The sequence below is a fragment of the Clinocottus analis genome, unplaced genomic scaffold (assembly GCF_023055335.1).
Source record: "Clinocottus analis isolate CAN_PGR_092001 unplaced genomic scaffold, fCliAna1.0.p SCAF_25, whole genome shotgun sequence".
Classification (NCBI taxonomy): domain Eukaryota; kingdom Metazoa; phylum Chordata; class Actinopteri; order Perciformes; family Cottidae; genus Clinocottus; species Clinocottus analis.
Genome location: NW_027175987.1, coordinates 1,840,817 through 1,865,985, shown reverse-complemented (window position 1 = coordinate 1,865,985; position 25,169 = coordinate 1,840,817). Strand labels below are relative to the sequence as shown.

General features: G+C 48.2%; 1 protein-coding gene across 4 annotated transcripts; it reads right to left on the bottom strand.

Annotated features, from left to right (window-relative positions):
- Positions 1-1,716: 1,716 nt before the first annotated feature.
- On the bottom strand, positions 1,717-23,557 carry rgl1 (ral guanine nucleotide dissociation stimulator-like 1). 4 transcript variants are annotated; one of them, XM_068591253.1, is made up of 18 exons: positions 23,251-23,557; positions 10,654-10,764; positions 8,601-8,809; positions 8,385-8,459; positions 8,055-8,284; positions 7,829-7,953; positions 7,502-7,717; positions 7,313-7,416; positions 7,126-7,210; positions 6,456-6,545; positions 6,102-6,188; positions 5,793-5,825; positions 5,559-5,680; positions 5,178-5,267; positions 4,864-5,047; positions 3,889-4,140; positions 3,660-3,774; positions 1,717-3,251 (listed from the first exon to the last, which is right to left on the bottom strand). In XM_068591253.1, the coding sequence occupies exons 1-18, from the start codon at positions 23,407-23,409 to the stop codon at positions 3,064-3,066; spliced, it is 2,475 nt and encodes an 824-aa protein (XP_068447354.1). In that variant the 5' UTR covers positions 23,410-23,557; the 3' UTR covers positions 1,717-3,063. The 4 variants fall into 4 exon arrangements, with proteins under 4 accessions (XP_068447354.1, XP_068447355.1, XP_068447356.1 ...); XM_068591254.1 differs by having other exon boundaries at positions 8,055-8,245; positions 23,251-23,556; XM_068591255.1 differs by lacking the exon at positions 23,251-23,557 and adding an exon at positions 13,193-13,508.
- Positions 23,558-25,169: the final 1,612 nt, after the last annotated feature.

Sequence of the window (25,169 nt, the reverse complement as noted above, 5' to 3'; positions counted from 1 at the left end):
ACAGCCCGAGGGCAGCGGCATGAACCCAGAATACAGAATACTATCAGAGTACTGGAGGCCTTGTTTCTGCAGATTAAAAATCATAACAGAGTGCAGGAATACTGCGGCTGTTTTCATTACTACACTGAATATTGCTCCGGACTTACAGCATTTCGACCTGACATTCTTCTTCAGAGTATTGAGGGAGGGAAAGAAAAAAAAAGCTCCACAGGTGTGCCCAATCATCAGGAGGCGTGTCCTCAACCACATGTATTTATTGGGGGGGAGGAGCCATGAGGCGTTTAAAAATCAGTGTTTTAAAGACCCACAGAGTTACATGAGAAGTCTGAACAGGCCTGGCTCCAAGGAGGAGACCTTAAGGGACAAACTTTTAAAATAGATTTAGAATAAACATATAAGCAGTGAATATATTAGAACATATTTTAGAGAAATATTAGGGAAAAAAAGCACATTACCTGTGTGATAAAAAAAATTGTAAATTTAAAGGGAGAACGACTTATTTTGTGGAAAGAAGAACTAAGAAGTAGAAAATGGAACGACATGTCAGATAAAGAGTTTTAAATCACATTGCACATGGTCTTCATGAGGACCTCAGTGGGTTTAAATTGAAGGATTTAAAGAGGCTTTAAGAGGTAGAAGTTTCCAGTGCTTTACACGCAGATACAAAAAATATTGAGAAAAGGGCATTTTGTGATTTACCCTCTGATTTATCCGAAGTAGGAACCATTTTCATAAAGTACATAAAATACACATTCAAAAATGCTCTTGCTTTCTTTGGTTTATTTAAACATGCTCCTAATGTTATAGAAAGGAACGAGTTCAGAGTGTTTTGGATGAAAGTGAACGACAACGGCCTGTAAAATAAATGCATTTTCTCTAAAGTTATGTCTGTCTAAAAAATGTTTTTAAAAATGCACGTTTGTCTTTGCATTCCTGGAAGTGTTTGACCGGCGCAGCAAACCCCGCTTCAGGGAAGAAAGGTCGTGACCGCTGCATTCAACTCAGCAGAAATGTCTTCCACTCAGCAAAATAACTTGGGCTCGGTCCAGAGACGCCCGGGGTCATTTCTCTTGATCACGTCACTCCTGAGAGGAACGAGCGTGTTGTCCATCACCGCACAAGGGCAAAAAGACAGATGCATGATGGATCGATTGTGGACAGGTATTCGTGTCGTCACATCGACGTGCTTCACAGTAGAGGACGAAATACAACGAACAGAGGTTAAACCCCAAAAAAGTCACAGGACAACCGCCATAACAATGATAATAATTTATTTATTCAGGTAGAGTAAAAGTCTTTGGCAGTGAAGAACACAGGAACTGAGGGGTGATTTAATGAAAACATTTCAGAGTGGAGTGCTGCAGGGAGACACATGATTGGCCCAATTGGACCATTAACACACGTCCAACCAGGAACCAGTTCACCCAGTGGGAACGTAACATCGACGAAGGAACATTAACTGGTTGGACAAATTGGCACGATGGCGTGTGAGCTCTGCAGGAGTGGATAATAACTAAAAAGAGACGGGGGGGAAAGAGGCTAAAAGGAGTGTTTATCTGCAGAAATTGGCCGCTGTGATGTGACAGGTGAGACGTGTCGCTGTGAAACTACGACGGCGTTGCAGACAGATGGGCGTTTACTGTGCACATGTTGCAGAGAGCGAAGGCCACGAGGGGTCGCCGTTTCACTCTGACGCAGGCATCACTCGTCAAAAATCGGGTGCTGACGTCTTTTTGGAAATGTCTGAATTCGTTGACATGTTTACTTTATTGCTCTCCAATCTGTCATAAGTGTCTGGTTTGAATTGAGTTACGAATACATATAAAAAAGGCAACGATTACAAACAAAAATAGCGAAGAGGTGGGGGGGGGGAACCACGTACAGAGCGGCTTGTTCACTCTTCTATATTCACATCACATTGGCATCGCCTACCAACTGACAAGTGCAGCTCTATAGTTCATATAATGAAGGGCAAAGAGGTACAAGTATAAATCAGCTGGAGACACTTTGCGTGGCATTTTCCGTTCCAGGAAGTCAGTTTCCTCCTCCCCCCCTGTTCTTGCACTTCAATTTACTTTTATTTATTGAATTATTTATTAGTTTATTTCTTTAAAAACAAGTCTGAAAAGGCAAGGAGGGGAGGGGACATCTTTCTGGATTAGAAATAAGCACATATTGCATCTCTAAACCCCGAAGAAAGGGCAGGTAAGGCCGTTACAATAGTTGCCGTGGACTTGTTAAAACCAAGTAAGGGAACCAATCAGAATGCTGGGAAACATTCGTCACACAGCTCACAACATGAGAGGGGCCGAATACACACCAACACGGTGCACACTGTGCACGAGCCGGACACGGCAGGTAAACATGCCCGACTAATGAAAATAATGACATCACAGCTCCTGTCAATCAATTAATCAATTAACATCATTCAGAAATACTATCAGAGGTCCGTTCATTCATTCATTCATTCATCGGTAAAGGCAACAGGACCGGACCCTGGAGTCCACTTCTCTTTCTATTCCACCGTCCCTCTTCTCTTTCTGCATTCATCACACTTCTACTGCCAGTAAAGTGAATAATAAAGCGACACAGGCGAGACAAACAGAAGTTCATTCACTACCAGAATACTGTTGGAGGTCAGGAGTTTGGCTGCTCCCATACATACATAACATGTGCAAAAACCCGCTGTTGCAGAGAGCGAAGGCCACGAGGGGTCGCCGTTTCACTCTGACGCAGGCATCACTCGTCAAAAGCCAAGTCCCACTGGCACAGCAGTCGGTCACGCTACACACCCACGCTTCATAATAAGGCTGGGAAAACGACAAAGGAGGGATGGCACAGTTCAGGGGGAGAAGAGTCAAAGCGGAGCTCTTCAAAGAGTCTGAAGACTCCATGCGTTTCTTTCTTGGATCCTCCGGAGCTCCTCGTCCATTTCGTCCCCATCCCCTCCCCCCCAAGCGTCTTCATCTAAAAATCCCACAGCATCCATCCAGTCCGTGCCCCGTGTGATCCTGGATCAGTGGTCTCAGGGCAAAACCGCTGTGGTCCCCCCGCGGTCCGGGGTCACAGCGTGACCTTGCTGAGTCTCAGCGACAGGCTGGAGCGGTGCTGGGCGCGGGGCAGCGTGGAGCTACAGCGGCTGCGCAGCTGGACCGGCCGACTCGCCGAGCCTCGCACCCGCAGCAGGAAGTCATAGTTGGCCGAGGTGTTCATGGCGTAGAAGACGTTGGCGTTGTCTGGGATCACCAGTTCTGAAAGAAGGCAGGAAGGAGGGAGGAGAGAAAGCAGACAGGATGAGTTTTGGTTCCAGCTCTTGCTGGCGGTGCTGCTGTGATACTTTCAGACTGCAGTACATGGGTCATTGTGGTTTGAGAAACAGCTGATCGGTGGAAAAGATTACAGTAGTTGAAGCGCTGAATTGCAAAAACTAAGGGTAGTTTTTCTACCACAACAGCTTCTGCTTCCTGTGTTCATTGTACATATCTGACTGTATGCCTTGGAATTTTACAGTGGTATCGTTTTTGGAAAGCCCAACATGAAGCAACTTCCAATGAAAAGTGCAGGTCTGAATAATGCGAAAAGTATATATGCATGAATGGAAAACATTCGCCTGGAACCCGTCCAGAAAGATAAAAAAGGCCCGATCCAATTTGTCGTACCTCTCTCCTCAGAGATGACTTGTACCAGCTCGTATCCCTCCTCTGGCTCCACCTCCAGGTTGTGCTTCGCCATGGCTCTAGAAATTACAGCCGGAGTCTTGTCTTGATTGGTCAACTATTCAGGAAATGGACAAAAAAAAAAGTTTATATATATATATATATAATTATCATGTCAAAACGTAAACCGAGAGCATCTCACTGAAACGGCAACGCGAACATGTGTATTTACCAGGATGCTCTTGTAGAGGTTCCCGTTGCCCTGCTCCAGACTCACTCGTATGATGCACGCGTCTTGGGCCTGGGTGTTATAGGCCGGGGTTTGACTCGGGGTGCTGGGGGCCATGGGTGTCAGAGAGTGGGAGCGTCTGTGGGTGCAGGGGGGCCCGGGGAACGGGGGAGATGCGGGAGTCATGGAGACGCTGGCGGTCGACGAGCCGGTGTCCATGGAGTGGAGAGAATTACAAGAGGAGGATTCTGATAGCTGAGGAAACATATGAGCAGAAGTTACATAGAGATATGCAAAATTATGAATGTGTCCTCCACAAATGCGCCGAACTCTTATCTGAGATCGTTTGCAGCCATTTGAGGTCAGGAGAAACAGGACTGGAACAAAGATACACATGCAAAAATGTGTTTTTCTGATAAACCGTTGCCTTAAAAAACAACTTTATACTAAAGGGCTGTATGAAAAGGAATAGAGGGAAGTGTAGAAGGTTGTAAGGATTTTGGGGGAAATAATGGAGAGCCTTCTGTATCATCCCAGAGTTAGATTTTATCTTATTTTTCCCAAATACAACTTATAAAATACAAAAAGGACTACATATTTGCATCAAAATTATGGCTTTTGTGTGCCAGCCACTTGGTTGTGCGTTTTGGGACATCAACATTAGCGATCATGAATCATCATGAATATGATGAATATAAAAATGGATTAATCAACAGGACAAATCTTTTTTTTTTTTAATGTTTTCCATAATTTTGGGAAATTACCACTTTGTGTTTCGAGATTTTGTGGTTCTAATAAACAACTAATAACATATGAGGTTTGAACTGTACAACAACTGCACTTTATTTCATTCAATTTCTGTTATTCACAGCAAAGTGAAATGTACCAGGGTGTCAAGGGGATAAATTAGTAACACTAAATCCCCAAACCAATGATTTCCACACGACCAAAACGATTCTCTGTGGCGCTGCGGCGCACCTTGTTCTGCTGGGAGTCGGAGGCGTGCGTGGGGGCGAGGCCCTCGCCGTCCGACGGGCTGCTGGAGTCGCTGGAGGACACGCTGACGGAGTCCATGCTCTCCCCCGAGCTGCCAGTAGGAGGCGAGCGCGGCGTCTCTCTGACGGGAGAACTGGCCGCGCTGTTGTCTGGTCCAAGAAACAGCCTGCAGAGCGGCGGAAGTTGGTTATTGGGTCATAAAACAAATAGGGCACAGCAAAAAAAAAAAAAACCCGCGCTTAGTGGGACAATACTTCATTTCCATGTTTGTTTGTTTTTTGTTTTTTTTTACTCACAGACTGAGTCTCTTCACCATGCTTTTTCGAGGTTTGGGTAAGGTTGGACTGCTGTCACCGAGACTTTCAATCTCGCAGGACAAGGCGTAGCTGCATGAGGGAACATTGACAATAAAACTTTGACATCGTAAAACAAATCCAGACCCAATGAATTCCCGAGTAAGAGAGAGACGAGGACGCAGGGAGAGGAGAGAGTTCAAAGGCAATAAGTACAATAGATCAGTGAGGGAGGGAACGGCAGAGGAGAAAGCACACAGAGAAGCGTCTATTGTCTGTTTGTGAACAATAGGTCCGGCAGACCATGTCAAGCAATAAAGTGCTGGTTATTGAATGGATGACGGCGCGATGGAGGGAAGACGGGCCGTCAGAGTAAAGCCGTACCTTTCCTCCTCACTGAGCTGAACCTGGCTCTTAAACCAGCGGAGGAAGGCCGCCTCCGGAGCCAGGCAGTAGCTGTTGCAGGCCGACTGGAGCAGCTTGATCTGAGCGATCACCTCGAACTCCTGCAGAGACGGAGAGAGACAGTCAGACACGCGGCGTCGGCCGAGCGCCTCGTTGCCAACCGTTGCCGGCGTGCGATGGCGTCAGAGTCGGGCGCCCAAAAGCCACACTCACCCTGCGTCTCTTCTCGAAGTTGTTCAGGCCACCCTGCGAAAAGGGCACAAAGAGCACGCTGTCAGAGCCTGGACGTCGCATACCAGCGGCTGCTTGGACAAACAGCGTGAGGTGGAGCGCTCCAACGGGGGCCCGGCGGAAAATTCCTCGCGCACTCATGGAAACTTACGGACTCGGTTTCTGACAGCGGCTACACAGATCGACTCTCAGATCAGCAGAGCTGTGTGAACTGGCGGACACGTGCTCTCAAATATCGTAACACACACACACACACATTCAGCAGGTGGTTATGGGTTTTGTTTCCCTCACCTCTACGAGGTCGGGCAGGGCTGTATCCAGCATGGTCAGGTCAGTGAGAAAGGTCCCCAGGTATGGTATCGTCCCTTGCATGGCTCCCTGTGGAGAAAGACAAACCGGTTTAAATAAATACTTGACGCCACAAATAAAGCTGGGACTGTTTTACACTCATAATTTACAAATGCTAGGGTGGGGTAGAGTAAAAAAAAAGCTGAGTTCATGGCTTCGTCCCACTGGAGAGGCTAAAACTCACTTCACAGCACATCGTTTGAGAGGAATGTGTTGCTTTAAATTATGAATGGCTTTAGCTCTCCATTCGGCTGGCATTTGTCACAGAAGCCGGCGGTCAGACGGTCTTTGTCTCACCATTTCCTTCTGCAGCTGTAGTCTCTTGTGGGTGCGTTTCTGGTGCTCCTTGGCACAACTCTCCAGACTGGCAAACTTTGAAGTGCCTTCCTGTAAACAAAACAAAATGCAGCTTCAGTCCTCCAGATTCTGTCCAGTGACTAAAGGGATGCTCTCTCAGAGAAGAAGAAGAAGAAGAAGAAGAAGAAGAAGAAGAAGAAGAAGAAGAAGAAGAAGAAGAAGAAGAAGAAGTCTTACGTCTACCTATATCTACCCACTTTAAAACTAGCAGTTTATTCCACAAAAAGGTACTAAAAATATGACTTCATAATTCCACTGATCCCCAAGATATTACACTTGTATGTGTTCATACTTGTATTTGGTATTTCCATGCTTTAATGTGACAAACAACAACAACAAAACATATTTTTTTCACCCTTTCTTTGATAAGCTCCGTTTTAACACCCTTCACTGTAAGTCCCCGTTCCAAAAAGCCTGTTATAAGCCTGTTAAAGCTTGTTATGAAAGCCACACTTTCTGAATACGGACTGTGTGCATTTCTCCACGGATTGAGTACTTTGGCACTTTCACAGTGTTTATATATTCCCCCTAAATTATCAAAAAAGAATACGTGGAAATCATGCTTTCTTCAATACGGGACCTTGAAATAAATGTCGAAGTGAGCGCTCACCCTCATCAGGAGCTCTCTGCTGGTCAGGTAGTTGTTGTGGTCGGAGAAAATGTCCGACAGTTCCTCAAACGTCTGCATGCTGTCTCTGCGTGAAGCACAGATTCATGTTCGTGAAGGGCAACGGACATATCAGCTGTAACACACTTGTCAACGTCTCAGAAATGCTGATTCCTCCACCAAGACTTACTTGTGCACACAGGCCCATGCCCTTTTCAGCCTGTACAGAGGGTTGGACTGCAGCGCAGAAACAATGGCTCGCAGGGACGAGAAGTTTTTGCGGATTCGACACTCCTGTTCGAAGACAAGGACAGTCACGAACGGGGCCCATTTTCCTGACGAGTTCATCGATTAACTGTGTGTGTGCGTTTCTGCCAACCTGAGCGATGTCTATCCAGCGCTGGATGACCCGCGCTCTGACATGCGGTCGGATCTGCCTGTGTTTCAGCACTGTGCTGACCACGCAGGCCGCCACGGCATTAAACTGCGTGATGGTGGCCCGGATGGTGGGGGCGCTGTGCTTGTTGTGCTTCTTGTCCCTCTGGGACCAGACGGAGCCCAGGCAGTGGTGGGGCACGACCTTCTTGAACAGCAGCTGGAGCGGAAGAACAGGCCCGACGTTAGAACGACGACGACGCCGCCGCAGAAACATCGCGCTGCCGGTCCGCCCGTTTGCATCTCGCCCCTCCCCTCTCCTCCCACTTACCGCATCCATGTAGGTCAGCTGCTCGGCCACCAGGTCGGACTCGAACGACATGAAGTCCTCCTGGACCTCGATCTCCACTTCCTCCTCTTCCCCCAGGCAGAAAGAACTGTTTCCGTGGAAGCCAACTGTAAGCAGGCCAAAAATACAGATGATTCGACGATCGGAAAGAAAAAAAAAAAGATATGCGGCGACGCGAGTTCCAAAAACAGACACTTTTGTTCGTTACCATCAGAGTCGTCCATGCTGGCCTGGCTCTGCAGCTGCTCCAGCAGAGCCTGTGCCCGTCGAAGAGCCTCCGAGCCCGGCACGGCCATGCGCAGGTAGTCCATCAGCCGGTGGAGACACGGGTAGTCCGGCGGCTCCTGGAAGTCTTCAGGACACTGGTCCAACCAGGCGCGCAGGATGGAGGCCAGAGCCCTGCGGAGACCGCGGGGAAAGACTTGAGCGTGAGGAGAGCTGGCAGGGACAGGAGGACAGGTGTGATGAAACAGCCACGCCGTTACCAAACATGGTACCTATTGGAAGCTGAGGATGAGCATCGAAAAATGTCGCTCACCTCCTGATGGCTCCGCTGCTTTCAGAGCCTTTGCATTTGCCAGCGTCTTGCTCATTTTCCTCCTCGCTTCCATACCTGCAGCAGAAGATAAAGCACAGGGCCTGTTCATAACCACTCAAAAACATACAGTCGATGCATATATATATATATATATATATATACGGGATGTAGGATATATGATGTGGCCCCGCATGCACCGCTTCCCTCCGGCCCCACCTGTCCAGCAGCAGCTGCAGGACAGTCTTGGTGCTGGCGAAGGCTCTGTAGGTGGACAGGAAGATGGACGTGTAGGTGAGGTCGTTGTCCCCGAACGCCGTCAGCAGCGTCTCCACCAGACGCTCCAGCGTTCCGGCGCGGATGCTTCGGATCTTGCAGGTCTCCAGCTGGCTCACCGTGTGGCCGGGAGGCAGGCGATCCCCCTCCGCCTGAACACACACACACACACACACATTTTCACACCGTTAAAACCGGGGTGAGCCCAACGGAGGAGTGCGGTGACTCGGCCGCTGCTCCCAAAGCTGTACTCCTCGCTTGGTCTGCCTTTGAATGCGTCGCAGATGGATATTTGGAGTCGGGCCGTCGCCATAACACCATTTTATTCCATTCAGCTTTGAAACGTGAAATTACAGGAGCGGAAACAATCCACCAGGAGACAAAGCTGGAGGGGAGGAAGCGGGGACGACGGTCATAGCCCTATATTTAATTTGGATATCTCCAGATGTGTCCGACTATTGTGTCTGCGGGGGAAACAGGCGGAGGGGCTGCAAACCCGGCACGGGGAGAGAGTAGAGGAGGACGGGGGAGAGAGAGAGAGAAAGAGGCCTTGGTGGAGTTAGCACGCTACAACAGGAAACGCTCCAATCTGCTTTTAATCACAACAGGCCCCTCCTCCTCCTCCTCCTCGGCCCCTCCAGACAGAGAGGAGGACAGCGCGGCAGCACCAGCCAACTTCTCCCACCACTTCCATTTAATGACAAAAAATGCCATTACTTATCTCCGTGAGGTGACTCACTGTGCAGCCACACACACACACACACACACACACACACACACACACACACACACACACACACACACACACACACACACACACACACACACACGGGCTGAGCTTTTACAACTCAAAAGTTGCAATTCAATCGGCCTCACAGCGTGTAAACACACGCATCCGTGTGCGATCCCGCCGATGAACAGTAATTGCTGTTATTCACTGACAATTGGCTGTTTATTGTAAATAATAATGCCTTTTAAAAGGGGATCGGTCTCCATTCTGCTCCCCTCAATAGACAGCACTGTGTAGAGGCACCCATGTTGTTTTAATTAGCTGGAGAAATAGAGTCGGCAGCTCACGCCGTCAATACATCAATACGGTCTTAAAGCCTCTGAGCTGTTATCCATTTCTTCTATTATGTGCCAACCCCCCCCCCCCCCCCCCCCCCTCATGTCAGCACAAAGAGACAACAATGGCACAAACTAACTAACAACTTGCAAACAAAAGGCATCTGTAATTTCTATTATGCTGGATTCATGCATTCCTTCAATAGGCAACACACGAGAGGAACTAAAGACCTAATTGGCCCTTCTGTGCAGTATAATGACATACTGTATAACATGTTATTATGCTGATATAAACAGCACAGTGGAGGGAACAGAGATGCTTCATATGCACTGGAAAAATGCACAACTCATGGAAAAGCCTTTAATACCCCCACCTTTTTTTTTGGGAGGGTGGTGTGGGGGTGGGGGGGGTCATACCAGCGTTTATAAAAACATTGTTGTACAGGGGAGCGAGCCGTTTTGTTGGCAGTCGGTGGAGTCAGGAAATCACATGCTTTGGCTGAACAGTCCAGGTCTGGTGAAACTGTTGATTTCCAGCAGGCAGCTGAAAGGTGTCGTCTAAACCGGGAGATTTACAGCTCGAATGTTAGAGCGACGGAGCACCAAGCCCGGAGACGCCGCACTATTGAAAGACACGGCCGGCTTTAAGCAAAAGAGATTAGGTTCTGTTCTCATGACGAGCGGCCTGCACTCAAGATTGCTTATGCAACCCAATCCACTCAAGATGAACCCCAAGGCAGAGACTATTCCACTTTGGGTGTAAATCGGGAGTTCACATTTTGCAGAGCAACAGGTTAAGAGCGGGGAAAAAAAAACAAAAAAAGGCAGCGTCGGGTATTCATTTGTGCAATCTGTTTTGGTCCCTTCTTTGAAAAAAGCTTCGGCAGCTGGGCTTCTGTCCCGCTGCGAGACGTCCGACGGGCCTACTCACCCCGAGCCACCTCGCCCCCTTGTTGGCCGCCTGCTGAATCTGAACCCTCTTCAGTGTCACATTGTAGATGGCGCCTTCCTCGACTTCCTCCCCCCAGTCCTGCACTGAGCTCTGCAGGGGGAGAGAGAGAGAGAGACAGTGGAGAGGGGGAAATGTTAGAAGCCTCCATGAGAGAGATGAGGATACACACTTAGTGAGCGGCATTGCAGTAGTTGAACAAAATGGGAACTGACGTTTTTTGGAAACGTCTCTGCGAAAAGCAGAAGGACGCATCAGAAAAAGACAAAGAAACACAAGCAAAGTCCTCAAAGAATTTAGGAAAAAGAAGGACTAACGTGCCATAAAACATCAAGAATGACCAACTCCCCAACCCCCACAGCTGCAGCCTGCCAGGCCTCCCTCCTCCACTTTTACTCCCTCTTTTATTCCCCATCCATCTCTTTCGCCGTGTCCCCTTCTCTCCGAGGTGAAGTCAGAGCTGGACGGCTTTACTGGGGCTCAAGGAGCTGGAGATAAGAGCCAGAATGGAGAGAGTCTTGCAAAGAAAACCCCCCCACGTGATAAAACAAGACATGTTGATGTGTCTCGGTTTGTTATACGAGTCAGGAGAGCTTGATTGCAAGCGAGCGCACAGCCCCACGTAAATCAGCAAGTAGATCGGCGCTAATCTCGCTGCGAATGCACTTTGTCTGCCCCTGCTTGTAAATCACGGGCAAACTGCAGATGACCTGAACAAACAGAGGGAGCAGAGTGAAATCTAAACACAAAACTTCTGCTCACGGAGAGAACCCGAGATATACGCGGAGACATCAACACATTAAGGAGACAAAAACAGAGACGGCGAAGGAGAAGGACGGGCCAAATCTAAACACCACGCATGCAGTATTATGACCAAGTCCTCATCTCACACACACACACACACACACACACACACACAGGCCGCGGCCGCCAAGATCACTCTAACTTGTCCCCACTTTCATTCACGCAGCTCAATAGCAAAGTCCACTCTATTCCCTAAACAGAGAGGCTGCCAGAGAAAGAGGTCAAGAAGGTCAAAGTCGCCGTGAAGCGGCCTCAATGGACGGTCCAGGAGGCCGGTGGCACTCAGCCACGACCGGGCCCGTGTACATTTGATGCTGGAAAGAAAAGAAAGTCCAAACCAAAAGCAGGAAAAAAAAAAAAGAGAGAAAGAGAGAGGAGTGAAAAACAAAACAGGGATCTTAACTGGCTCTGGCAGATGAAACCAGTAAGCATGTCTGTGTTGTTGCACTGGTCTGTGACCCCCCCCCCCACCCTGTTCAGCATCTCATCCTAAGGTCAGCGGCTGGTAGCCTACGTGCAGCACATCGCTCTCCCTCTCCGTTTGGCTGCCGCTGGCGCGGAGACAGATAAATACATCAGTGCATGAGTCATGCAGTCCACACAACTCCCAAAACAATAGCGAGAGCTCTCCGCGCTGGCCGGCCCGGGATGCTGAGTTCACAGTCTGCACACACACACACACACACACACACACACACAGCCTGCTTTTTGTCAGCCACGGAGCTGGAGATGTTTTTGAGAGCAGGGCTTTAAACAACAACAAAAAAAAAGACAAAAAAAACGGCTCTGCTGGCTTTGTGCATCAAGTTTGGGGCTTATTGAGAGACAAAGTTCCACGAGCTTGCATGGGAACCAAAACAGCCTGTCACGGTGATATTTCTATTCACCAGAGAATACGGGCCAGAAACATTACACAGCAGATAAGGACGTGCACATAAAGAGAGCGCACAGTACATCACAGGGCCCCCCAGTAAGGTGGGAACGGGAGATGGGTTGTTTACTTTGGGTCCCTTCACCAAGAAGATGCTCACAAAGTGCACAGTGAGGTTCCCAAGAAGAGCAAATAGAACCCTATCCCTGCTTGAATGGAGCTAATCTGCCAGTCAGCTGTGTGTGAAACAATACACCAAAGATAACAACAACAACTACAACGACAACAACACCACCACCAGTTCAATGTTTGGGGCTGATCTGTGGGCTTTTGTGTTCTCCTCGCCTGGACGCAGCTGGGACCCGTGGAGAGACCGCGATGGCCCCGGGGCCTCGCCAATTGTTCCCTCCTCTGTTTCGCTGCGGGCTCCCAGACAAAAGTTTTCATATCCACCATCAGGGAGGGAGGGGAGAGCTAACGGATCGAGTTCATATTCTGGCAGAGTCGGCATGGAATTGTTTTGTTGTTTTTTTTTTTTTTTACATTATCTCAGCCTCTTCCCAAACTTTGCGCGACCTCTTTACGCACCGACAATGTATGGATTTGAAAACCTGGCAACACACAATTAAAACGACATGTTCAACTGTTCCCCCGCTGTTCCCCTCCTCCTCCTCCTCCTCCTCTCTTTATCCACTACTTTCCCAAGCCTACAAACACCCCCTCCTTTCCCCCTCCCCTCCCTTTCCCCTCTCCCCCTCTCTTGAAAAACCACAAACAAGCAGAGCACAGGATGGGAAAGCACGAGAGGCTCTTTTTTGTTGGTGTTGTTGTTGTTTTGCTTGTTACCATTTTACTTTTCCAGGCGAATTTCATGGTGAGCGTTTCTTTCATGATCCGGGGACAGCATCAGAGCTCGGGTATAATCCGCCAAGGAAAGATGAAGAAGCAGATGAAGTGGAAGAAGAGGCGTTCCTTTATTGTTTCAATCAAATCCCAGATCCCCGCTGGAACAAAGATCTCCTCCTTCAACGCGCACACTTTCTTCCGCTCAGCTCCAAACTCCAGGTCGTCCTCCTCTGTCTGTCAGCAGGCTTTCCCCTCTTCTTCTACTGAATGAGCGAACTCCGCCTCCTCGCACTCACAACAGTTCCGTTTAAACTCCTCCTCCTTCCTTTTTGTCCGGACTTGCATCCATTCTGACTACAGCGCGCGCGCGCGCGCGCTCAGACGCAGTGTTGTGATTTCCGTTTGCGCAATGAACGCACCATTACCAGAACTCTCCTTCAAGAGAAATTCATAACGCTCGTAAATTGTTTTCACAATGTGTTTATATTAGTTCATAAACCCCAAATCTGTATGTTGTACACAGATGGCTATGCAGTACATACTTTTATTCATATTCTTTTTTTTGTTTGTTTCTTTTTGTTGTGTATTGATTTAGCTTGTTAATACGAATACATGATTTAAGACATATATGTGTGTTTTTTTTTAATGAAAATGTTTCTGAGGGAACTATTTGGCTTCAGCAGTGAAGTCGGTTGGCCCGTGTCACAGTAAAGTCTGTGTCTTTGGTGCAATATTCACTCTTTCCTTTCACCCAGACGGTGTTTTCTTGAGTGGAGGTATGCTAGCCATTAACACAGAGAATATGACTATAAAAAGGACCATAACTCTGGGAGACACCTACTTTATAGGACTTTTTTGTCCCTCATCACCTGGAGTCACGTTACATAGGAAGGGCTCTGTGCATGACCAGTGAAGCGTCTACTCTGTGGATCCAGCGTCGCAGTCCCAAAAATAAATGTATTGATGTGTAGGACCAGAGATGTGGACCCCGAGCCGAGATGTGAAGCGCTCAGATGATGTACGGTCTTTTATAACCACACAAAATCTATTTAAGTTATAGACTCGACAACATCTGACTGGGAAGGCCTCCGGACCGCAAAGTGTAAATTGTGTATCTGTACGGTTCAAGATCAAAGTCCTTCCTCCTCTATAGTCCTCAAAGTAAATATCCCCCCCCCCCCTTCACCTCTCCACTAACTTGGCTCTTATCCAGGCTATTATTTTAGCATTGTTCATTGGTTTCTGTTCTTTCCACCAATGTAGTCTGTCATCACCATCTCTCGGCCTCACGCAACTCTTGGACTCCCTCTGAACAAGTCAACGGCTTCTTTTGAGCCGCTTCTCTACCCGTGAGTCACAATTCGTGTTCAACGAGTAGATCACTTCAGTGTTCGCGTGGATGAAGTGCGGCGCCGTCGTGCGGTGTGAAGCAGCAGCTGCCGCCTCACGGCTCCTCGCGGGGGACAATACAAGGAAGGCCGCGGATGCCGTCACCGGCACTGTGCATTGTCGGCGACAGGAGAGGAGAATGGGCCGAGTGTGAGAGCGGCCACACTGCTCCACTGTGATCGGGTCCCGCGCCACGTACTCACACAGCCCACTCGTGTGAATAAACGGGAAGATGTGACTCAAGCGGCGACTTTGTGAGGGGTCTTCTTGTACAAAGTTGTATCGTAAACATGCATCAAACGTGAGCGAGCGGTGGGCCGCGCGCTGCCTCCACCGATGAAACAAATACACCGCTGATCCAGAGTCAGGAGGCAGTGGGAGGGTTGTGATGCTCGTTGTCATCTGGACCCGTGGGTGAAACGGCGGGACCCGCCGTGGCCACAACTATAGTATCACGTGTGTGTGTGTGTGTGTGTGTGTGTGTGTGTGTGTGTGTGTGTGTGTGAGAGAGAGAGAGATATGCCTACCCACTCTGGCTCCCAAAACAACGACACGTAACCCCAACGTCACACTCAGCGTCACTGGCTGTCTAACAGGGTGCGCACACACACACACACACACACACACATACACACACACACACACACACAGAGATGCACCCACACACACAGAGGTTCCCGCTTTTTGGCCTCACTGCCGGGAGGGCACTGCGCACTCCGTCAGCGTTCCTCTTTCGTGTGTGTTCATCGTATGTTTTTATCAGGTTTCCTTCGTGCTGACTGCTCGTATCTGGCCGGGCTCCAGTTCCCAGGCCGAGCTGCTCCAGTATCCACTCGGGTCTCTGGGGCTCTGGGAAGCCCACAGGGGCAGTGGGAAGGTTGTGGCCCCAGGCGACCCGCCCCCCCGCCCCTCCCTCTCCCCGGCTCAGCCCCGTCGGTCTCACAGTGGGAATGATGTCACATCTGAACGCAAACAACACACTTGACACAACGTGACAGCTGCTCCTACGTCTGACGGATGCAGCAGATTGGTCGGTGCGTGCAGTTTTCAAGAAAATGTGGAAATGTCTTCTCTTGAGAAAAGATCCGTGACATTATGTCCATACGGTGGTATCATTATTCTGATCGGATGTGTCAGGAGAGGCTCTCAGGAGGCTAACGTTATGTAAAAGTGAGAGCTGTTTTGAGGTATTTTGCTCCTTTATGGCAAGTTTAAGAAAGAGTTTGACAAGTTTGGACCGACACTGATTTGCATTTTATGCCAATAGTGAGATGAGAAGGATGCCTTCTGCTCTCATGTGAATCCTTCTTCCAGACCATCTAAAGCTCACTCATTTACACATCATCTCTAATTTGCATATTCAGTATGAAACCAAAGTGTAAAGATGACAAGTTGTGTTTTTTTTACAGTTAATATGAGGACTATTTCTTGACCAGACGCAGTAACTTCTAATCATCACTGTTAAAGGAAGCTGCTTGTTACATCAAGTCTATAAATGCTGAACATTACCAAAAATTACAAAGAGAGACAAATGGGTTCCTCAAATGTAAATTCTTTTTTGAAGCAACTATTATAGAGCAGCTGTCTGAAATGGATGAACATTCCTCTGAAAAGTGGAGTATAAAGTCATATTAAATGGAAATCCTCAAGTTAAGCAAGAATCCCAACATACAGATTGTGAGATGATGTGATGGATGGAAAAAGCATCTTCACGTTGGAATATTTGCAAGCCTATAAAATATTGCTTCTTGCAGCGTAATACTCGCCAGTCCTCATACGTTTTGCTTTCTCGAAGACTAATGACGTAATTACAGTTAGGAAAGCCCTTGACGAGGGCAGAGCAGTTTTTCCTAATGGGTTCCTGCTATTATTACTGCGCTCCCGTCCTGTTGCACAGAGCGAGCTACAGTGCAGACAGAAAGGGGACAAAAACAGGAGGAGCGCCGCTCGCACTGTTATTGCACCACTGTGGGGGGAAAAAAAAAAACGCACATTCCAGGAAATCTCCCACTTCCTGCCTCCTGACTCCAGCGAGCCTGCTGTCCTCATACCTGACTGGCTGAGGGGGGCTTCTCGGGCCCGGAGACCAGAGGAGGAAAAGGGGATTCCTGAAGCAAGTGGAGGAAAAGTCCCAATCACAATGCTGGGAAAAAGATAACTTTAAAAATAAAGAGAAAAAAAAAAGAACCAAGCACATAAAGGGAAAATAATGGGGTTGAGGGTCTTGTGCTGCATGTGTGTCTCCACCCAAGATAAGAAGGCCGTGTATCGAAGAAAATGTAGGACACTGTTGAGATTAACTTGAAAGGACATTATCTCGAGCGTGAGTGTGAGAGAGAGAGACAGGGACAGATGGGTGGGGGGGGGGAGAGTTCACAGTACAGCCAGAAACTGAGAAGATCCAAACTGGCTGAGAGACAAGCGTGAGGTAACAGGACCATCGAGCGGCGAGAGAGTGATTTCATATTTCAGACCGGAAAGAGACGCCCTGCTTTCCTTTCCACGTAAACAGGAGGCTCGTCGTTTCATCCAGTGAGAGGAGCATCAGACAGACTCTCCTGTGGAATGTCATTGTGTTAAAAAAAAGGAGTGAATCTTTCCCGCCACCATATCTGGACCAAATGTGCCAGAACATTTAGGTTTCAACGTTGTTTCTACATTCTTCTCGTGTTATGCACGGGTATGCACACACACACAGTGCGTTCGACTGTATGCTGGTGTGCGGTTGCTGGGTTTGTGTTTCCAAAAGCATACTGCCCAGTAGAGGGCAGAGTTCAGAAACCGCCGTGTTTATCCAGAGTCAGCAGAGGTTTTGAGCCAAACCAGGCCAGAGCAACACAACCCAAGAGGGTTGGACTTATGGCGCTGGAGATCTGCCGTAACTCAATAAAACCGTAGAGTGAGACAATCAGAGGAGCTTCAATTGGTCATTTGAGAGCAGTGAAGCGGGGGGGGGGGGCAAGAGGGCGCTCAGTAAGTGCAGGGGGTTATTTGATAGTTATTTAATGAGGCAAGGGCTCAGCAGACGAGTGTCTGTGGATTCATACGAGCGACCATGAAAACACAGTTGGATAAGGACACGCCGGGTCTTCTCTCATACCCCACACAGCTGCATTTCTCTTTTGCTCTGCTTTCGTCTTCGGTCAACCGAACCCTTTGTTCAAGCGGCCACATTAAAGCTCTGTCTGCCGCGCTCCTTTTCTCTCTCTCTCTTTTCTCTTATGTCATGCCTCTACTCCCCTCAGATCTATTGTCCTGGCTGTTGTTGAGCTCTCTCTCTCTCTCTCTCTCTCTCTTTCTCTCCCTCTCTCCCCCTCTGGATGGGTGACATCATTAGTTTCCAGTAATGTCCAAAGCTCCAGAGCAAGACCCCTCCTCCTCCTCCTCCTCCTCCTCTTCCTCCTCCGCACTCCACATTAAACACAGCTGACCCTGCAAGCTAAGACATACTTAAAAAACTTACTCAGAGTTGCAGTAATACCAAACCTCCTGAATGCTATTGATGCGCAGCGATGTTTATAGGATTAGAAATCGTGAAACAGACTTCTTCCTTTTTGAAGAGCAGCCTCCGTATGGGTTCAGTTGCACCGTTGCACTAAAGAAGGATCATCCTTTCCCGAGCTATGATGACTCAGATGCTATGCTGGTAGTTAAGGTACTTTCAGGTGTCTCTGCACTGAGAAGAGTTGCGATAAATTCCCAACACACACACACACACACAAACCCCCTTCATGAGGCCCCAAACCTGACCAACCCCCCCTAGATCTAAGCCCTGCTAAGCCTCGAATGAATCGGTCTGGACTGGCTCGGTTGTCTGTCTGACCCCTCCCTGCTAATGAGAGACGGACCATCTGTTGCCCAGCAGATACACGCTTGCCTAAAGTTGTCACACGGTCAACAAAAACAGCGCCGATGAAGCCCGTCGCACGCCGGTGACAACCGCCGCCTCCCCAAAATCACAGCAGGAAAAACCAGGCCTTGTGGAGCAAATCACTTCTACTTTTACCATCACGCCGTTTCAGTTTTCATTTCCAGAAGTCGCGTTGACTTGTTTTTTTGACTCCAAGGGAATTCACGCTGCGGTTTGGCAGTCCCGTTAGTGTGGAATCAAAGTATGAAGCGTGTGCATTAGAGGAAATGAAAGTGCGAAAGTGATGCACACAACAACACGCACTCACAAAAAGAGGCAGTAGCGCAATAACAAGCATGGACGAGCGCGACTGTTGCGATAACACAAGTGTAAAATGTTTACTCTGCCGAAACAATAAGGACACATGAAATTTGTGTAAAGTTTTGGTCGACCTAAAAATATAGCCGGCTGTTTCACTTAAACAAATACAGGATGTGTGTCCTGTTCTAAAGTTAGAGGCGGCCATTGCTTTGTTTGTCTTAATGTTTGACCTCAGCGGTTATTACAGTTAGCAAACCTGCTGACATACAGAATGTGTGAGCGTCCTTATCAATAACTGTTGTGCGGGCACCAGCGACCCCATGCCACACACACACACACACACACACACACACACACTAATGGACACATCACAATGCCAGCTTGATCCCAGTCATGCGTCCTGGCTAATACTAAAAGCCCTGCCTGAGCGGGAAATGGAGTCTCAGGGCTGCAAACCATGAAAACAAACCCGACTGAAAACAGTGCCGGTGCACACGGTGCCCTCTGCCCCCTACCAACCCGCCCCGAAACGCACACATTACCACAAAACACACTCCCGTCTCCATATGGCGCGGTGAGTTCCTGCCCCAGTTGAGCGAGCTGCTCCTGTGGTGTTGTCGCGCCGAGACGGACGCTCGGGTGACAGGGACAATGCCCGCAGTGTTGACTTTTCACACCAGTGCTATTATGTGACCTAATTAGGCCCGAGATCACGATATGACCTTCTCGAGAGCCGCAGGCCACGACATCTTGACACGCCGGGGGTCACCCGCGTGTGCAAACATTAACTTTAGGTGGTGGACTGAATAAACCTGGATTTTGGAGACAAAAAGAAAGAGCCGACTTGCATTATATTGGCCCTCCACTTGTGTCTGGTATTGCTTGTTTAATCAATAAAGCCAGTCTTCTCCACGTCCCCTGAATGGTGTCCTCCCTGATGTGCCCCACATGTACACTTGTAAGATATCATGTTTGCTGATATCACATAAACATTTAAGGAATGAAACCCACACGGTTTTGTATTGATTTAGAGGCCAACGGCGCAGAACTAGTCTGAGCCGGATGAGCGAGTCACTGAGCAGTCATCAAAACACATGACAACAAGCGAGGATCAAAACTTCAGGGAACACTGAGACGTCACTGAGCATCAGCATGAAACGTGCACTTCTCTGTTCAAGAAGACAAGAAAGAGGAAGGAGGAGTGTTAACTCAGCTTTCTTACTTTTGTTCAATGGAAAACACGGCATCATCGAAATTCTGTGTCCTGCCCCCCCCCCCTCCTCTCTTCCTTTGTCCCTGTTTTCCCTTTAAGAAAATCACTTCTGCTTTTCAATCAAATGACCCGCTGAGGTTATTGAACTACCCTGCTAGTTATTATAAGCCACACGGGGTGTGAGGTGAGGTAATATTCCCTCTACCGGAGTTGTGATTGATCAGCCTGCAGGCTCCATTACATTGCCTTGTCACTGACAGAGAGTATAAAAGAACACAGCGGTCTTCTGAAATGTGGTTGGAGCTGTAAAATGTGCTGTGATAACCCACTCGTCATCACTCTCCCTTCTGTGCAACCGGTGGGGGGGGGGGGGGTCAAACTCAGTCGAGTCTTCTGTTATTCCCACTTGTAGCAGCCGAAGAAGATGCACTGTTTCTTCTTTGTGATTTATGATCAATGATTTCAGTCGCTGCATACTCCCGAAAATTCCCCCTGCTCGTGAACGATCCCGTGTGCTCACGTGGGAGTCTCCTCGTCCTCAGTGGACTGCTGATAGGGGGCCGGCGCCTCAGCGCTACTCCCTCGACTCTGAGCTGAACTGTGGACCCGGCGGCCTTTAAACGCACCGCAGGGTGATTACGGGGAGGTAATCAGTCCACTCGCTCCCTTTATGACTGGCGTGGTTTCATAACCTGCTGTAAGGGAGGCAACATGTTCACCGACCAGAAGAGAAAGAGACACCTGGCAGCAGCAAAGGCTAAGTCTCCTCCAAGTCAGCGGGAGCCAGCTGTTGGCACGAGGTGATGACACGAGGCGAGGGCGTGCAATTATTGCTCTTTATCACAAGAAGTTCTGTGATTACCCTTCTGATGGTTGTGTTCATTCTGACTTTATTGGAGGTATTTACGCCTCTATACAACCACCCATATTGCCTTCCGGCCTTCTTGGCGGAGACGTGAAGGCAAACACAACGGAAGGATGCAAAAACAGTCCCACGGGGGAGTATCGGACACGTAGAGCTTGAATGTCAGCTGAGCCGCACGTTGGCTGCAGCATCCAAAGGGAGGGCGGGCTTATGCGAGCTAACCTCCAGTCTCCTCACCCCTGGAAAAACAATCGGAGGAAACAGTGCCGTGGGACGGGAGGATACGTCAAAAGGATGTCAGATAGGCAGCGAGGAGGAGGATCTCCCAACGCTTAAGCTGAAAACATACATACGATGTGCAGCACGGTGGGACAAAGGAGAGACATTGGGGTTCATAGTTCATGATGATGGGGTTTAGGGGGTACGTGGTTTTCTTTTTCCTGTCACAGAGTATCAGTGGTGCAGCAGGTGCGTGGATGGATTACTGAACGGGCCTCCAGGCCTCGGACCCAGGGGCCCCCACTGACCTTCATCTACAAAGTGTCACTCAAAGAGAAATATACCAACCAGGAGTGAATATGACCACAAAGAAACATAAAACAACCACAAAGAGACAACAAATACAAAGATCTGGACGGCAGGGTGGATGGAGTCCACAAAGAGACTTGCAACGACCATGAGAGGGCGAATCTAGCACGAAGAGATAACTACAATAGAATAACTACAAAGAGACGCAGAATAACTACAAAGAGACGCAGAATAACTACAAAGAGACATAGAATAACTACAAAGAGATGCAGAATAACTACAAAGAGACATAGAATAACTACAAAGAGACACAGAAAGGATACAAAGAGACACAGAATAACGACAAAGAGATGCAAAATAACTACAAAGAGACACAGAATAACTACAAAGAGACATAGAATAACTACAAAGAGATGCAGAATAACTATAAAGAAACACAGAATAACTACAAAGAGACACAGAATAACTGCAAAGAGACATAGAATAACTACAAAGAGACACAAAAGGGCCAACACGACTATTAAAAAGGGTAAAACAGTCACAGACAATAAAAGCTACAAAAAGAGCAAAATAATTACAAAGTTACACACACAAAAACTACAGATAGACACAAAGGAGACCACAATTACCACAAGAAGTATAAAGGTGCTACACAACTCTGTCTCGCTCCTATTTCTTTTACCAGGGGCACATTGATTCTTCCGCCCGTGAGCCGGTGGGGTCCAGTGCCTTGCTCAATGACGCTTCAGCAGGCGGGTTTTCTGACCTCATCCTCCCGACTCACTAAATCTCAACACGCCAGATGTAAACAACAAACTTATTTTCACTTCATCCTCAAGACCACACGTGCGCACATGCAAACAATTAGCCACCGCTAAGCTGGAGTAAGCTGTCGCTGCAGGTCATTTCCTGGTAATCGCGGCGTTGTGAGGAATCCGCGGCCTCACGGACAAACTTAAAAGAGGTAAATAAACACAAAGTGTAACGCGAGCCACGGTTCTGTCTTTTTTTCTCGACGCTTGGCTGACGCATATTCAAGTCATTAAGGGGTTCGGGTTCTGCAGTGAAGTGAGTAATGCTTCTTCTGTGAACTTTGTGTCCAGTCAGCAAAAGTGTGCGAGCGGCGGTTATGCAGCGAATGCTTTGCACAAGAGGTCAGCTGTCCTCCTGTCTGTGGCACCAAAGGTTACCGTCTCGTTTGCGTGATTGCGCGACAAGCTTTTCCACTTATTGCGTAAAATCTCAGTGAGTCAAGGTCACGCAGAGGAACTGAAAAGAAATTTAGTGAGAAATTGCTGCTTGATCTTTGAGTTGGCCAATACATTGTGTATGTTTTTCATTCGGTTTCCATATGACCCTCATTTACTGTACTTTACACTGCTGTTTTATGTTGGAAGATGTACATCACTGGTTGCCGGATGGGCCACTACCAGTTACGTCCCTCGACCAGAACAGTCGCGCATTTGCTGGGATTTGTCGTCCAACACCTTTGTCTCTCTCACGCACACATGAGAACACGCACAAACACTCACAGTATTCCTTTCCTATCACACGGCCAGCGGACAGACCTTGGAGGAGTCAGAAACACTGCCCATCTCTCTGCTCCTTCGCCGCACATCTATATCTCTATTTTTCATTCCAAAGCCCCTCCTCTCACTGAGTTGTTTGCTCTTTGCGCTTTCACGTTCCCATCCTTGAAACCGACCAAACCTCTGACACCAAAACAACACATCCCACGCTCCAAACAACAGACGGCGCGGGAAGGTCACGCAAGCGGAGGCCGACATCTGCCCGACCGTTTTTCGGACGAGACTGGAAGTGCCTGCGCTTCCACGGTATGCATATTGATATGTAAATAAAAGACAGACACAATTCTTCTGCCGTGGACTCACCCAGTGGCGGGGGCTGCTCTCCGGGGAGCGAGGCTGGTACCTCTGCAGGGCGACACCTCCCTCCCCCTCCAGCAGTAAGCTGCAGTCCAGGTCTGCGTACTGGTGGTTGGGACCCTGGGGCCACGGCAGCAGCGTGGTCAGAGGGCAGTGGGGGATCATGCCGGCCGCCCGGGGAAGCGGCAGGAGCGACAGGAGCGGCAGGTCATACTGCTGTCTGGACGGCAGCGTGGATGGAGACTTCTTCGGTAGAATCTGGAGGAAATCTGGGGCTTTAGGATAGATGACCTGGGCTCCTCTCGGTTGTCAGGATTGTTGAGCACCTCCTCTCCTCTCAGTCTGGTCTGTAGACTTGTCTTCAGCTCAGAGATGCCACCAATGATATCTCCTCTCAAGTCCTTCACCTCAGTCCCTTCCTGTTTCTCCCCCAGCACATGGAAGTCGGCTTGCCGACAGCTCTCAACCACATGAGCGATTAACGTCTATTGTCTCTCTCTCTCTCTCTCTCTCCTTCTCCCTCCTTCTCTCACCCCCTACATTCATCCCTACCAGAAGGGGAGGAGTTATAACTCCGTGGCCCAGCCCCCCCCCCCCTCTCTCTTTCCCTTAAGAAACTACCCACTGACGAAAGAGAGTTTGACTGTGGAAGAATGTGAAGAGAAGGAAAGAAAGACAGGAAAGCTGCGATAGAAAGGAGGATGTTATGGAAGAGGTTCTAAGAAAGACTAACAATAGCAGAAATGTTCCATGATGGATGAACTTTGGCCTTTGTTTATGTCTCAAACTGTCTTCATTAAATCTTCAAACACATTTGAACTCTTATTCCTGTTGTTTTTGTGAGACTTTCACTTTGCTGAAGTTGTCGCATTTAGTCTCTAAAAGCCATTTTGAATCGCTTCCTTCTTTTTAAATGTGTCTCGAAGTAGTTCCATCCCGTGTTTGTGAAACGTGATCTTCTTCTTCTTCTTCTTCTTTTTTTTCCCCGCATTAAACCTACAAATATAAGTGTTTAAATGTGTGGACGGCTTCATACAGTTACTGATTCGGCTCTCAGCTCGGTGACATTTATGACGGCAGCGGAGCAAAGGGCAAACCATAAGAAATGTGTAACAATTATGGAGAGCACACGCGTGTGCGTGTGCCTGTGTGTGTGATCGAGGAATGAGAACCAGCCATGTGTAAAACGCTACAGTTGCTGAGGAGAGGATTATGTCAGACCAAGCAGTGCTCTGACACACACACACACACACACACACACACACACACACACACACACACACACAGTTTATGCAGATTTAGTAGTTAATATAGAAGAAAGTTGCTTCCTACAGTTTGTTTTCTCAGGTAAATAAACAGCCGTTGGAAAAACATCACGTCAGAGAAACATCCGGAGAAGTTGCTTCATAGCAGAGTGATCCACACACACACACACACACACACACACATACACACACGCACGCACTTATGTCCAATTTTGTTGTACTGTACTTCAGATGAGTATATTCCATTTTTGCAACTATGAGACACTTTACAGATTCATATTTTACACAAAAAAAACACAAGGTTATAAAATACAACAAACTGTTAAAACTTAAACCATTAATTCTCCTCCGTGTTGGCACGTGGCCCCTCACAGAAATAACAGAGTCTCGTTTGGGGCCTCTTATGCTGTTTACACGTCTGTTAGGCCGTTAGAGACACTTCCCCTCTAAACTCTTCACACGGTTTTATTTGAACAACTCATCCAGGCCTAAATAGATTAAAAACAACATTTCACAAAATAATCAAAGATAAGGGAAATTAATACTAATTTTGTGGCATCACTTTTTTTTTTCTTTCTCTTCTCCACTAAAAGTCTTCTGATTCATTAAAAAAACAAACTCCGTCTCAGCTTCAAACGTAGAAGTGTGTTTACACACTGT